This window comes from Xylocopa sonorina, chromosome 1 (genome assembly GCF_050948175.1).
Source record: "Xylocopa sonorina isolate GNS202 chromosome 1, iyXylSono1_principal, whole genome shotgun sequence".
Lineage (NCBI taxonomy): Eukaryota > Metazoa > Arthropoda > Insecta > Hymenoptera > Apidae > Xylocopa > Xylocopa sonorina.
This window is the reverse complement of record NC_135193.1, coordinates 1,412,949-1,426,244: the sequence shown is the minus strand read 5'-3', so window position 1 is coordinate 1,426,244 and position 13,296 is coordinate 1,412,949. Positions and strand designations below refer to the sequence as shown.

At 40.1% G+C, this 13,296-nt stretch overlaps 2 protein-coding genes and 1 long non-coding RNA gene across 15 annotated transcripts in view; all 3 read left to right on the top strand.

Annotated features, from left to right (window-relative positions):
- LOC143431552 (glycogen synthase kinase-3 beta) overlaps positions 1–7,747 on the top strand; it is a 49,520-nt gene extending 41,773 nt beyond the window's left edge. For 3 of the 10 annotated variants that reach the window (XM_076908441.1, XM_076908421.1, XM_076908449.1), the window contains 8 exons: positions 2,232–2,422; positions 2,774–2,857; positions 3,073–3,111; positions 3,631–3,741; positions 3,891–4,128; positions 4,576–4,769; positions 5,457–5,513; positions 7,246–7,745. In XM_076908441.1, the coding sequence (XP_076764556.1) occupies positions 2,232–2,422; positions 2,774–2,857; positions 3,073–3,111; positions 3,631–3,741; positions 3,891–4,128; positions 4,576–4,769; positions 5,457–5,513; positions 7,246–7,617 (1,286 nt within the window). In that variant the 3' untranslated portion in view covers positions 7,618–7,745. Of the gene's footprint in view, positions 1–2,211; positions 2,423–2,773; positions 2,858–3,072; positions 3,112–3,630; positions 3,742–3,890; positions 4,129–4,575; positions 4,770–5,456; positions 5,514–7,245 lie in introns of all 10 variants that reach the window. The other 7 variants (XM_076908403.1, XM_076908379.1, XM_076908395.1 and 4 more) reach the window with 7 other exon arrangements.
- A 510-nt stretch (positions 7,748–8,257) lies between these two features.
- On the top strand, positions 8,258–9,998 carry LOC143431766 (uncharacterized). The gene is made up of 2 exons (XR_013102736.1): positions 8,258–9,001; positions 9,034–9,998. It is a non-coding gene; the product is annotated as an uncharacterized LOC143431766 (long non-coding RNA).
- Positions 9,999–10,057: 59 nt separating this feature from the next.
- LOC143431671 (uncharacterized) lies at positions 10,058–12,451 on the top strand. Of its 4 annotated transcripts, none has more exons than XM_076908601.1 (2): positions 10,058–12,117; positions 12,171–12,451. In XM_076908601.1, the coding sequence occupies exon 1, from the start codon at positions 11,324–11,326 to the stop codon at positions 11,687–11,689; it is 366 nt and encodes a 121-aa protein (XP_076764716.1). In that variant the 5' UTR covers positions 10,058–11,323; the 3' UTR covers positions 11,690–12,117; positions 12,171–12,451. The 4 variants fall into 4 exon arrangements, with proteins under 4 accessions (XP_076764716.1, XP_076764708.1, XP_076764732.1 ...); XM_076908593.1 differs by having other exon boundaries at positions 12,167–12,451; XM_076908617.1 differs by having other exon boundaries at positions 10,058–12,123; positions 12,175–12,451.
- Positions 12,452–13,296: the final 845 nt, after the last annotated feature.

Sequence of the window (13,296 nt, the reverse complement as noted above, 5' to 3'; positions counted from 1 at the left end):
GGTAATATTTTTTGGTCCGTCGTTTTTAGGGGTTATCATTTCTCCATATTATATTTAATGGGTGCCGTTCTTAAGGAGGATTCTTACTGCGATATTTTAATGTCGAGACAATCTCCATGTTTTTGTTGTTTGCTAGCGATGCAAATTCGACGATTTACTCCCGGGTATTAATCATACGATATTCTCTCTATCCAGGAACCTTTGAAGAATAATTATATAATTTTGAATCAAGTTTCGTCTTAGGATTTTAACACGTCGTAGACATCCAATGTTCGAGAGATTGTAGACGCAAATGAAAATTTGTTAAAAAATATAATAATTTTACTCTGTAAGTTTGAAATGCTTATCGAATTCGCCAAGAATTAACTAATTAAAAAAATTTTCTTTTGAAATAACATCTGAGTAAACAATTGATGTGATGCGACGTAAAAATTTATTATATTTCGATAGGAATCTGCGTAATGGACGCTTTACACATGGTTACGATACGCAATAATTGTTTAAAAATTATGCTCAGATTATTACGCAATGAATATTTAAAAATGATGAGCGAAAGTGCAGATTTTTTATCGCTAATATTAATTCCCTTGGAATTTCTGTTTCAATCACGATAAATTCCGTGGTCTTGGAAAAAATTGATTTTATGCAGCTTTTATTATCTCTTCTGTAATAGATGACCCCGAATGCCTGCCTTTGAATATTCGTTCAAGCACATTTTATTCTTTGAGTAATTTCTTTTTATCATCAAAGTTTTGAGGTAATTCTTAGCTTCTTAGCATTCTTAGCATTCTTAGCTAAATGAATAGATTGTATAACCTTCACCTTTTTAGTTGTGATGTCAGTTTTTGACTATCGATAATGGTGACGTCAATTCAGCATGTCTAGTCTAGGGAACTACAGAGTTTTCGTATTCATATAAATATTCCAATATTAACGCGTAAAATTAATACATTCCAAACGTAAATAGAAATTTTTTTTTATAGATTCACAGTTAACCGTTAACATTCGTACTCGAAAATTTGATTAAGTAAAGCTTAATCACTTAATCACTCGTTTTATCAAAAATTCGAGACGAAATTACGAAGTAAATTATGAAACAAGCGACTACGTCTCTTCATCTTTTGTTGTTCATGGATATTACACTCGGCGGCTGTACAGTTCTATTTGATAGGGCAGGATTTATACGCGTCTCGAATACCTGAGAACGAAAGGAGAACTTGAAATGATGCGCAGGAAGATCGTCTCGTCTACGAGGAGAGACGTCTTTCCGCAATAAAACTGAATGGACTCGAACGCTATTTTCGATCGTTGCGTTATTTTCGACACAGCTATTTCGGCTGTATGCAACTTCTCCGATCGAAACGTGTCGTCGTCGTCGTCGTCTTGTTGTCTGAATTCTTTCGCGTCTCTGACCAGCGCGAGAACAGCGCGAGATTGTTGTCAAGTCGGAAGGAGTTGTGAACGAATGTTGTACGTGTCGGAAACAAACGATTCGCCTGTTTAAAAGAAGCGTGCTTCCTCTGGATAAAAACCTTTTTTCTTTTCAAATTTTCTTCAAGTTCCACACAACCTTTCCTCGACCTTTCTCAATTTCCTTTCAACCCGCCAAGCTACATAGCATATCGCACATTTAACCTTCCCATTTATAAGTAATCGCATGATGAATGGTATGGAGTATTTTTAAAAGAGCCATTGAAATTCATTACATTAACCCTTTACTGGCAAGGCGTGTCGTATTTGAAATGCGAAGCCTGAGGCGAAGACCAGGAGACTCGAGGAAGTTCGCGTGCAATTTACATACCGAATTCTTCTTTGTTTTAATACCAGATAATCAAATTATGCAAGCGAATCCATGTGAGTGCGCGTATCGTTATACCGTCGAAAGGTAAACGAGGCGCTTAGTTATGTAAGCAGAATAAAAGGAGATAACAAGAGAAATGGAATCAACGTGTCTCTAATACGTCTAATACGTCTCTAGTACGTTTAGACACAGTGTCCGCGAACTGTGTTTCTTCGTGCCATATCAACTCCTCATGTTCATCTCCACGAATAACGACATGACATGGAGATTCAATTTTAGCGTTAACGCATTGTTAGAGATTGATTGAAAAGTAATCGCTTCCTGATTTCAACAAAAATACTCCACATCCACACTGCGCCCTTTTACTTTCATTGTACTTTACCGTTCTGGTTTTCGCTTGTTTCTATGGGCGGTGTGATGTATAATGCAGATAGAGATGGCAACAAAGTGACGGCGGTGGTGGCTACACCTGGTGCGGGCCCGGATCGTCCCCAAGAAATCTCCTATACGGACACTAAAGTAATCGGTAACGGCAGCTTCGGCGTTGTGTACCTGGCGAAACTATGTGATACGGAAGAATTGGTCGCCATCAAGAAGGTTCTACAGGACAAACGATTCAAGGTACGAGGAACGATCAGACTTATTTTAGAAACTTGCACTCGATACGTCGCCACTTATTATATTTTCCATTTCTACTTCATTCGCTTATTATATTTTCCAATTAACCATCAAACTGTTTGTTCCGCTTCTGTTCGACAACCAGTTTCAACACATACATTCTCACTGGTTAACTTTTAATTGAACAAAACTGGTCCTCTTTCAAACTTGAACATAGCTCTGATTCAGAAACGAACTCCCCCGAGCTTTTAAGGCCAGCGTTTTCTTCGATACTGTGACGATCTCGCTTAAACAAGCAGCATCTAATCCTGGATACCCTTACAATGGATTAATCGGATTCCTTTCTGTTTCTAGAACAGGGAGTTACAAATCATGCGGCGCCTCGAGCACTGCAACATCGTGAAACTGAAATACTTCTTCTACTCGAGCGGCGACAAGGTAACCATTCCCCTCGGCCCTTCGGTCAATTAATTGATTTCGTACACTCGATTGAAACCGAACGTGCTATTTACTCGAAACGCACGATCCTTCTCATCGAATTCATTATCGAATTATCCACGATTTTCTACTCTTCATTTTCTCCTCTTCATTTTCTTCACCGGATATGTTCATTCTTAGTTTAATGCATGCGACCTTGTTGTGTTATTTTGTAGAACATCTTAAACGCGACTAATGCAGTTTTTCACGTGGACGTAAGTGAACAAGCGAGTACCCAGTAGTTTTGAACAGAGAGATCCATTCTGAAAGAATTTAGGCAGTTCTGCTTACATATAGACTGATTAACGCGAGCCGTTTTCATTGGCCCACAGAATCGCGAATAATCGTAGAACACTAATACCGAGGTCTGTCTATAGCCTGAGTAAAAGGAATTCGTTGTCTAAAGAGAATTATCAGATTTTAACCGAATGCGTATTGCCAATAGGAATTATCTTTCACTCAGACTATACCGGCTAATGCAGCTTTGCTAGTTATAGAAAATAATCTCTCGGGAATTGTGTGTTTGCGGTTCAAAGGCACCACATGCGTATCGTAAGGCACCAAATGCGCCCATATAAAAATTAGCAAATAATAGAAAAAGTAATAGAGAAAAATACGAGAGACTTTGCTTGCGACCCGCGTGTACCTTTGAGACATAACGCACTACTACTTTGCGTACACGTCGATCGTCTCTAGGTTTGTATTAACAAATCGTTCTCGCGGGTTTCTTTTAGAAGGACGAGGTTTATCTGAATCTAGTACTGGAATACATACCCGAAACTGTGTACAAAGTTGCTCGGCATTATAACAAAAGCAAGCAGACCATACCGATCAATTTTATCAAGGTAAGCTGGAAGTGTCCAATTTTTTATTAAGAATATTATTAAGAGCGAAATAGGCACGTGAATGCAAACGTCGAACAAGTTAGATTTGCAACGTCCCGCCTTCAAATTGATCACTATACATTAAAGTATAATTACTCGCACGTTTCCAGCTGTACATGTACCAACTATTCCGCTCTCTGGCGTACATCCACTCGTTGGGGATCTGTCACAGGGACATCAAACCGCAGAATCTGCTGCTGGACCCGGAATCCGGCGTCCTGAAGCTCTGTGATTTCGGCTCGGCCAAGCACCTGGTCAAAGGGGAGCCCAACGTGTCTTACATCTGTAGTCGTTATTATCGCGCGCCCGAATTGATCTTTGGTGCTATCGATTATACCACGAAAATTGGTACACACATCCTTCTTAACAAAAATTCCACAAGCTGCGAGCAATATCAATTCGAGATACATTACTATTACAATTCGATTTCATTACTAACAGGTCCAATTGCTCGCAACTTTTTTACTTTAAGTTTTTTTTTTTAACTTTCCTGCTACAACCTTATTTACCTTTTACGCGAGTAAAACTGGTGCATGGTGCTTCTTACTATGATATTATTAGTGACTTGTACGAAAACGTATACTTTATTAATTAATAATATCGCATCGCAATCTTCGCATTCGTACCATGATCTTCTTATATCATTTCAAAAATCATTATAATGGCCTACCGGATATATAATATAGCTTAAGGCTGGTTCAAAAATTAAAGAACCTCCATACTTTTAATGCTGAGAATAATCGATATATTAATGCGTAATTCAATCCTAACCGAAAGATTTGACGGTGTTCGTAGACGTGTGGAGCGCAGGTTGCGTAGTGGCGGAATTGTTGCTGGGTCAGCCGATATTCCCCGGCGATAGCGGCGTGGATCAGCTGGTCGAGATCATCAAGGTCCTCGGGACACCTACTCGCGACCAGATACGCGAGATGAACCCCAACTACACCGAGTTCAAATTTCCACAGATCAAGGCGCACCCATGGCAAAAGGTAACCAACCGCGCGGGACCGGTCGATCTTTCTAAACCTGCGCGTACACATTCTCCGTTCCCGTGACTAACGAGGGAAACTGGTGAGATGCTTCCGATTTAAGCGACTCGTTCGTGGCCAAATTGCCGATCGAGAGACATCGTTATTCGCATTTATATGTTAGTAGAGCCCTTTGTTATCCAAACACTCGGTGTCGTCCGAATAAAACGCCTTCTAACAACGCGTCAGTCTGTTGAAAATATCACTTACCTAATCATTCCAATCAGACGCAGCGGGATTGGTCCACCAACCAAGAGGAAATGTTTAAACACACTGAGACAATTTCCCTGATGATTTCGATGTAAATGACTAATGTTTGTTTGCACGATAAGTAACGTCGTCCATTTTGGATGTGGGAGACTTTATTGTGCTTGGGGATGTCGGGTAAATTTTGTTCCGAAGTTACCCTAAAGTTGCTATCGATACAAAGGCGAACATCTCACTTGATCTCCTTTGCGAAGAGACATGTACAGTCGTTAGTACGACGTTCGTAAGCTCTCTCGTAGCCACGTTGCATGCGAAAAGTAGCGATGGAATCGTTGAGGGTAAGGCTGTGTTCGTTCTAACTAAATGTAAATGTAGTTTCGGTTTTGCTACACGACTCGACTCTAATAGTATTCATCAACACATGGTTACTCGTGGTTACAGTTTATGCTTCAACGAATGAGTGGACTAAAGTGTTCCATGGAGCACCAAAAGATTAGAGTAAGTGGTCCCTTGTTGGAAAGGCAATGTTTCTTTATCATTTATTGGCTGGCAAACGTTCCTTTCTCTTTCTTTTTTTTTCTTTTTTTTCTCTCTCTCTCTCTCTCTCTCTCTCTCTTTCTAGCCCGTGATATTACTAACCAGTGTAACCGATCATCTTCAGCCTCTAAAACGGTAAACGAACGAGAGAAATAAGAACAAACGGAACCTAAGCTAATTCGAACGGAGAACAAATAAAATGAACCACCGTCGTTTCGACTCTTCGCATCGTAAATCTCGAACTTGCGTGCGGCATCCGTTTCCCTATCTCATAATCGTGGTCATGGTCTTCTTCATCATCATCATCATCATCATCATCATCATCATCATCATCATCATCATCATCATCATCATCATCATCATCGTTATCGTTATTGTCGCCATTGATCATCTTTTCGTCTTAACAACGTTACTAATCCTTTAATCGACAGCGATAGTATAAAAGAGACCTTGACCTTTTATCAATGTATGGTTGCTCAACGTCTCGACCTATCACTTACTCTAATGTTCTGGTGGTTGAAGAAAAGTATCGTGTATCCGTAAATATTTGTATACATTTATTCGTGTTTATCCACACAGTTTCGCTCCATTTTTTTTCCTTTTTATTTCTGTTTTACACGTCGCAACGAATGATCAGAGGTTGCTTGTGAAACCGATTGACCGTCTGTGAGACCCGAGTTTATTTTTTTATTCCACTAGTTGCGCCCTCCGAATATTTTATTGGTACGCTTCCTATTTTCGTCTGAAAGAATTTTATCCACGTTTTATTAGAGGCAAAGGAAACGACAAAGTTCTGCGAAACAAGCAAAACTTGACACTGGAACAAGTATCAAATCGAAGCATCTCATAATTACTAATATTGTGATACATGTCTAATACACTGATCGAGTACGAAGTGTCGAGCGAATTTTTTTAGCACAACGTATTACTGCCGGTATTTCTTTTCTTTCTTCTTTTTTACATTGCTTTCTATCGTAGGATTTTATTTAGTCTGTGCTGTGCTATGCTACTTCCTATGGTGATGGTGAGAAGTATAATCCTTTCAAGGTATTCAAAAATAAAATCATTGAGCAGACGTGTTATTTGCAATTTTCCAAATGCAACTAATTTGAGTATGGCGATAAGTTGATTCGCAATTGATGGTCAATAGTGACTACAAATTGTTCATTACTTAATATATGATTTGGCAAGCGTATATTATGTAGTAGTACAGCAGAAATTGTTCGCCAATTTGGTTTTGAAGAAATAAAACTTCTTACCCTTACCATAGACTCTGCTCGCAAGGGAAGGTTCAGAAATAACATGTTCATCTTTAATAAATCTGTACACGTTCAGAAACCGGAATCACGTTCGTTTAATATAAAATTCCTCGGTTCATAGTATCAAAGATCAGTCGATCAATTTTCGTCGATCCAAAGAAATTGTGCAAAGCATAAAATTATCAAATCTAGATCATCTACTGGAAAAAAACGCTTCGCTTCCCTAAGGTATTGAGAAGAACTTCTCAGAGCTTTTGAGAAATAAAAAATATAAGAAATAGAAGACAACGTGATCCTAAATTGTCAACATTAATCAAAGTTAACAACATTAGACATTTCGAGGCCTCTCCTTGTCGGTGGATCATAGACACATCACCGAGAGCGAAAGTCCCTGTGGAATCTTCGACTAATAACAGAATGTATGACTGTTGTAGGTGTTCAGGGCACGCACGCCATCAGAAGCGATGGAGTTGGTGGCCGGGCTGCTCGAATACACGCCGTCCGGTCGGATCACGCCGCTGGAAGCGTGCGCCCATCCGTTCTTCGACGAGCTCCGGGAGCAGGGGACGCGGCTGCCGAACGGCCGGGAACTCCCGCCGTTATTCAACTTCACCGAGTACGAGCTGCGAATTCAGCCGGCCCTGAATTCGATCCTAAAGCCGAAGTACATGCAAACATCGGAGAACTCCGGCAGCCAGTCGGAACCGGTTGCTGGGAGTAGCGGTAACTCTAGTGATAATAACGTGAACACCAACACGCTGTCCACCTCAAAGAACACAGACCCCGGCCAGTCGAACATGGCTTAAGCTGCGCTTTTTATTTTTAACGTTTATCAAACAACAGACGAGAACACACGCGAGAGGGAGGAAAACGAGTGACGAAGAACGGAAACGAAGGAGGGGAGCGAGGAGGTGGTTGGCGAGGGAGCAGAACGGAAAGGAGAGAAATCGAGAGTTGCACGATTCGATAGGAACATAGCCTTAAAAGAAACGAGAGGAGTGGAAAAGTGGAAGGAAAGTCGGGGTATTCGAGTACGGTGAAACAGTGAACGAACGGGGAGAGGGTGGAGGAAAGGAAAGAGGACCGATATTCTCTTCTGAGGAGGATGTCCGAGAAACGTGCCACACGCGTAAACGCAACATGCTCCCCGGCTTGAAAATTCGTTCAACTCGATGCAAATGGCGATACTGCGTGGTATTTTGAGCTTTGTTCGCTTGGAACACGAACGGCGAAAATATATTCTAGGATTTATTAATTATTACGATGGTTGCCCCTCCCCCCTGTAACGGGTTCGCCTGAGAACACCCCCCTCCCCTCCCGTGAAAATTCACAGTGACGTGCGCGAACGCTTGATTGCCACCTTATTGCTAGGAAAAAAAAGAAACAAAAAAAATTCGATTCGATGTGTGTATACACGTATACACACGCACACCAATAGGAACTGGCCCGCAAACCTTTTTAAACAATAATCGCTATGGGACGAAGAAAGAAAGAAAAGAGAAAAAAAAAGAAACACGAAATAAATGAAAGGCAAGTTTTTCTAGTTGAGGAAAAAGCAAATGATGTGCAATCTGTCATACACTGTGTCTAGTAGCGCCTTTACGCCGCTTACGTCGTCGTCATTTCATCATTCGAGAATACACACGCGCACACACACACACACACACGCAAATACACAGCACACAAGATCATCGCGGTTTAAAAAGAGTCATCAGCTTTTTGACATAGTCGTCGACGAATTTTAATAATTCAAGGACGAGCAGAGAATATTAGACTTCTCGCGGCGAATGAGGTGTAAGAAACCGGAAGTCCGTCGTTCTCTTAACCAGAACGAAGGGAACGACGACGGTCGTAGATGATTATCGTTGTATACAAAGCGTCAAAGTACACGCGTGCCACGTTGGAATACTTTGTATTGTGTTTAAAATTCGTAAACAGCAGTGAATCTCACGGTCGAACATCGGTACACATACGTACATGTATGGACACAGTTTTACACACATTAGCAATTTGCGTGCACAATCTCTATTTATCGTAAGACGATTTTTCGCGACGCGTATACCAGCACGGTTAGCAAGAAAAAGGGGGAAGGTTTCCATGAAACGCGACGAAAATTTCTATCGTCGAAACACGCTAGAGTGATACACCGTATATAAGACACCAAACACACACACATACGCGCGCGCGCGCGTATACACACACACACACACAAGTACATAGAGAGAGAAACATACTTGTTCGTGCCTATTGTCAGTTATGCCTGGACGATTCGGATCGCTACACCTCTGTTTAGTGTATAGAAAACTAATTAACTCTAGTACTCTGTTCGTTACGAATTTAATCGCCACACGGTTATTGTTTGTACATTCTGTCGCAAGTTTTAGTGGACACCCGGCTTCGGTCAAGCGATCCTTTCATTTCTTGCGATGAACCTCTGCGTAGATTCTACGGAGAGTGATTATCACTAAAAAAAAAAGAAAAAAAAAGAAAGAAAACTGACCGTATAAACAATGACTTTATTGAAGCGACGTGGAAAGTATTTTGAACGTTCTTCTCATCAGCTTCCTTCATGACAGCGTGTGTGAAACGACAGGCGAAACGAGTAAAAAAAAACCGATTCGTAAGCAAATCGTATAGATGTATATGATGTTTACATGTGCATCACCATGCCTACCTTATACATGCCCGTGAGGAAGAAAGCGCAATCGTACGGGGCTTCGTTGTTCCTTGATCGAGTCGTATCGAGCCTTCTCTCAAGACCAAGATCGTCGTCTACTGCGTTACCGTCGTATTTGCAGAATTAGTCACGGTGAAAGAGAAAGAAGAAACGTACGAAGAGATTTGTACGTACTGCGCACACTTAGAAATATCGGCTACCGGAAGGGATGCGCATCACGTTGGCGTAGATCCTGCGAGACCTGATAGCTCTAATGTTACTACAAAGATTTGGGACTTCTCGTACAATAATCTATAAATTTTAACACTTATAAAATTCAGTGATAACATTGATGAATTTTATATAGTGGTTAATATTGTTATTGTAGTTTATTGTGCAAGAGAGTTTAAGATTGTATAATTTCATTATTGAACGTTGTCGATAACGTCGTATCGGATGCATAACACCGTCGAGCTTCCGAATAATACAGCAGCGACCCACAGTGTCGTTAGTGTAGTCAGCCACGTGGAAATCGATCTCTCGTCGACACAGTTCCACGTACCAACTTTCTATCTTTGCACAGTACGTACGTTCTTTTTTTTACCTACAACAATTTCTCTTCCTCGGAACAGTGAAAACGAAAAGCTTAAAAACCCCTGTGCAGCTGGACCTTTCTTTGGGCATGACGGGCGCACGTGAGTTAGCCGCCATTTTGCACGTTTCTACATATCATATATCACGTCGCATGAAACCACAGAAGGGAGGCTGTCGGTGTAAGTCGATTACCGAGCGATTTATTCAGTTCCTCTTTCTTTTTTTCTTTTTTGTAGAGAAAGGACGAACTTGTTGATTAAAGAAAAAAAAGTAAAGAAAAGGAGTCGGAGAACAATAAAAAAGAACAGAAACAAGATGGTAGGCAATTGATAGGCAGAGTGAGTGGGATAGGGTGAACGGTTGTAGCGAACGTGCGAGTGTGAAAGAGAAAAAGAAAAATGCTAAGAACATTCGTTTCAGAGTTTTTATGAACGTTGATATATGTAATGTAAATCATGTTTTTAAACGATTAACGCAGACGGTATTCTTTTTCTCTTGGGTGAAATGTACTTCGTTGCTAAGTGAACGTTTAAGTGAATTTATTGTCGATTTCGGTTCTCCTCTAGTCTGAACACGCAGAAGCAAGAGAAACGCGTCATTATTATTCGTGTAATATTATACGGAAGAAGAAGGGAACGAAAAAATCCTCGAGTTCTCTGACGACTGAATAGCAAATCGGTCTCTCCTTTTGCACTGACCTTTTTCTTTTTTTTCATTTTTGTTTGTTCATAAAGGAAGACGAAGTAAATACGGATTGACGAATCAACTGTCGATTACGGAACGGGTTTCAATGGCGGTATACTTTCAGCATTTCTTTGCGCGTGAATCTGTCGTTTATTGGGTTAGCGCGAGAATAATGGCCAATTTACTTTTTATCAAAAAGAACTTACCACGCATCTTTTAAAATTTACTCGTTAACTTTTTGATCTCCCGGAAAAGAAGACGAAATTTTTCCTCGCAATAAACAGATATATTTGTGTTTAAACTTTTTAAAGAGCCGTTGTTTATGCGTTCGCTTAATATTCCAGAAGCTGTTTCTTTTTTTTTTCGCTCGCGCCATGCGACAACGGAACATTTATGGATGGGCGAGCAATTGAGGACGCTTTGAAAAACTCCGACAGACTATATATAAGTATAGTTCTCAATTTGTGATGGAAAGAAAATAAACATGATAATCGTAAACTGAAATACTATTTATCTGCTCGTGCAACACGCAGCCGGCTTTCGACGTGTCTTCAGCCGCCATCTTGGGATACGAAGCGATGGTTTGTGCGTTTAGGGTAAAAAATAGACGAACGAACGAATCCGTCGAACGGGATCGTGGTGACAAGTTTCAAGGTTTCGCGATCGATAATGAACAGCAAAGAGAGGAGAGAAAGAAGAAGAGAATGAGAATAGCTGAGACTCGTCGACGACGACGAAAACACGTGAAAAGAAGCACGCATGGCTTTCGAAGCATAGGTTGTTGGTTAATTGTCGTGATTATTCTATTAATAAACAAATTCAATTCCGATTCGGTATTTCTCATGTTTCATGTTACTGCATGTTTGGCACATCATCTCAGCGTGGTTAGAAGAATGTTAATTCGTAGTCCGGGAAGAACGAAGACGTGCACTGTCATCGTATAATTTAAGGGATCAAATCCACGGTGAACTGGATGAATTTAACTATTAGTGGATCGATTCAAACATTATTCTTACTTTTTCTTTTCCTTTAATTTCATTTAGCTTTTCCATTAGACTCTGAGAGACTTAGATCCTACTCGACTACAAATCCACAAAGAGACACTCATGATACACGCAGACATTTGCAGAATAATAGTAAAATAACGTTTTTGGCTCGTTGACGAGAGTCCGTGTAAAATACTGAAAGTCTATATATATAAATACTTACATGTGTGTGTGTATATAGATATATACATACATACGTCTACATAATTAAATTACGTATATATATCTGCAGATTAATTTTTAACGATAGCAATTAACAAAATTGCTGCATTGTTGGAGAGAGAGAGAGAGAGAGAGAGAGAGAGAGAGAGAGAGAGAGAGAGAGAGTGAGAGTGAGTGAGTGAGTGAGTGAGTGAGAGAGAGGGTGTGTGTGAGTGAGTGAGTGTGAAAGAATGCGAGAAAGAGAGAAAACTGGGTGAAAAGAGCGATTTTAGGCAGAAAGGGAGGAGAATGAAAGCAGAATAATTGATTCTTCGATCAACTACACTCGTTTGCCTGACATTTTCACCACCGTTACCACTGCAGAGACCACCAGTTTTTTGTTCTTTACTTTGTCTTCTTATCACTATATCATCATGTCGCGCACCATTTTCGAATCATCTAGTGAATAAATTGTAATAATTGTGTAAAGAAAGAATTAATAAAGTAATTTAATATGTATATATATGCATATATGTATGCGTGTGTGGTGTGCATATGTATATACGTGGAAAGAGAAGAGAGAGAAAACAAAAGCAGAGTGAAGAGACTTGCGAGAGAAGTATACGTATAATTAATCGTCTGCTGTACCGGTCGAGCGAGATTTGAAAATGTCTTAACGTCTTTCATTTCATTTTACGCTCCACTCGAGGCTTCTGACGAGCCTGGACGTCGTAGAGAGTTACGATACCCCTGTCGAGCGTCGTAGTAGAACGATGAAAAGAAATAGTCTTATCGTAAAAGTGAAATGCTAGAACCTCGTTTAGAACGACTGTGCTTCAAATATGGAGTTTAACGATACCACTGTTCGCTAAAAGCTACTCTTTCCGCCAAATTTACAAGGACTCTGAGACGGCCCACTAATCGTTCGTACCATTCACGAGGGAGAATTGAATTGAAACATTCGTATTCGAATTGCACGTTCCGAACGATCGTGGCTAAAGTAGTAATAGTTAAGCACTGTATATGTCCGATATTTGTATGCTTGATGAACATAATGCTTGGATTCTACGATAAATTGTAGTTCATTGTTACGATCGTTTTTCGGTTCTTCGTATCGCAGAACCGTAATTAATTAAAAAGAAAAAAAACAATTTATATCTGTAAGCTGATTTTGTTGCAAAGTATATATACTACGATATTTCTACGACACACACACACACGCGCGCGCGCGTTTTTAAATTATTTTAAGTGTGAGTAATTTAATACGAAATTCGCCAATAAATGAACTAATAATATTCGATCATATTTTCAATTGGTTTTAATAAGTGTAGACAAAAAAAGGGGTGCATTCCCTTTTACAAGTA

What these genes read in the sequence shown, in the direction of transcription:
- LOC143431671 (XM_076908601.1), top strand. Translation starts at nt 11,324, where the DNA reads ATGGTTTGTGCGTTTAGGGTAAAAAATAGACGAACGAACGAATCCGTC.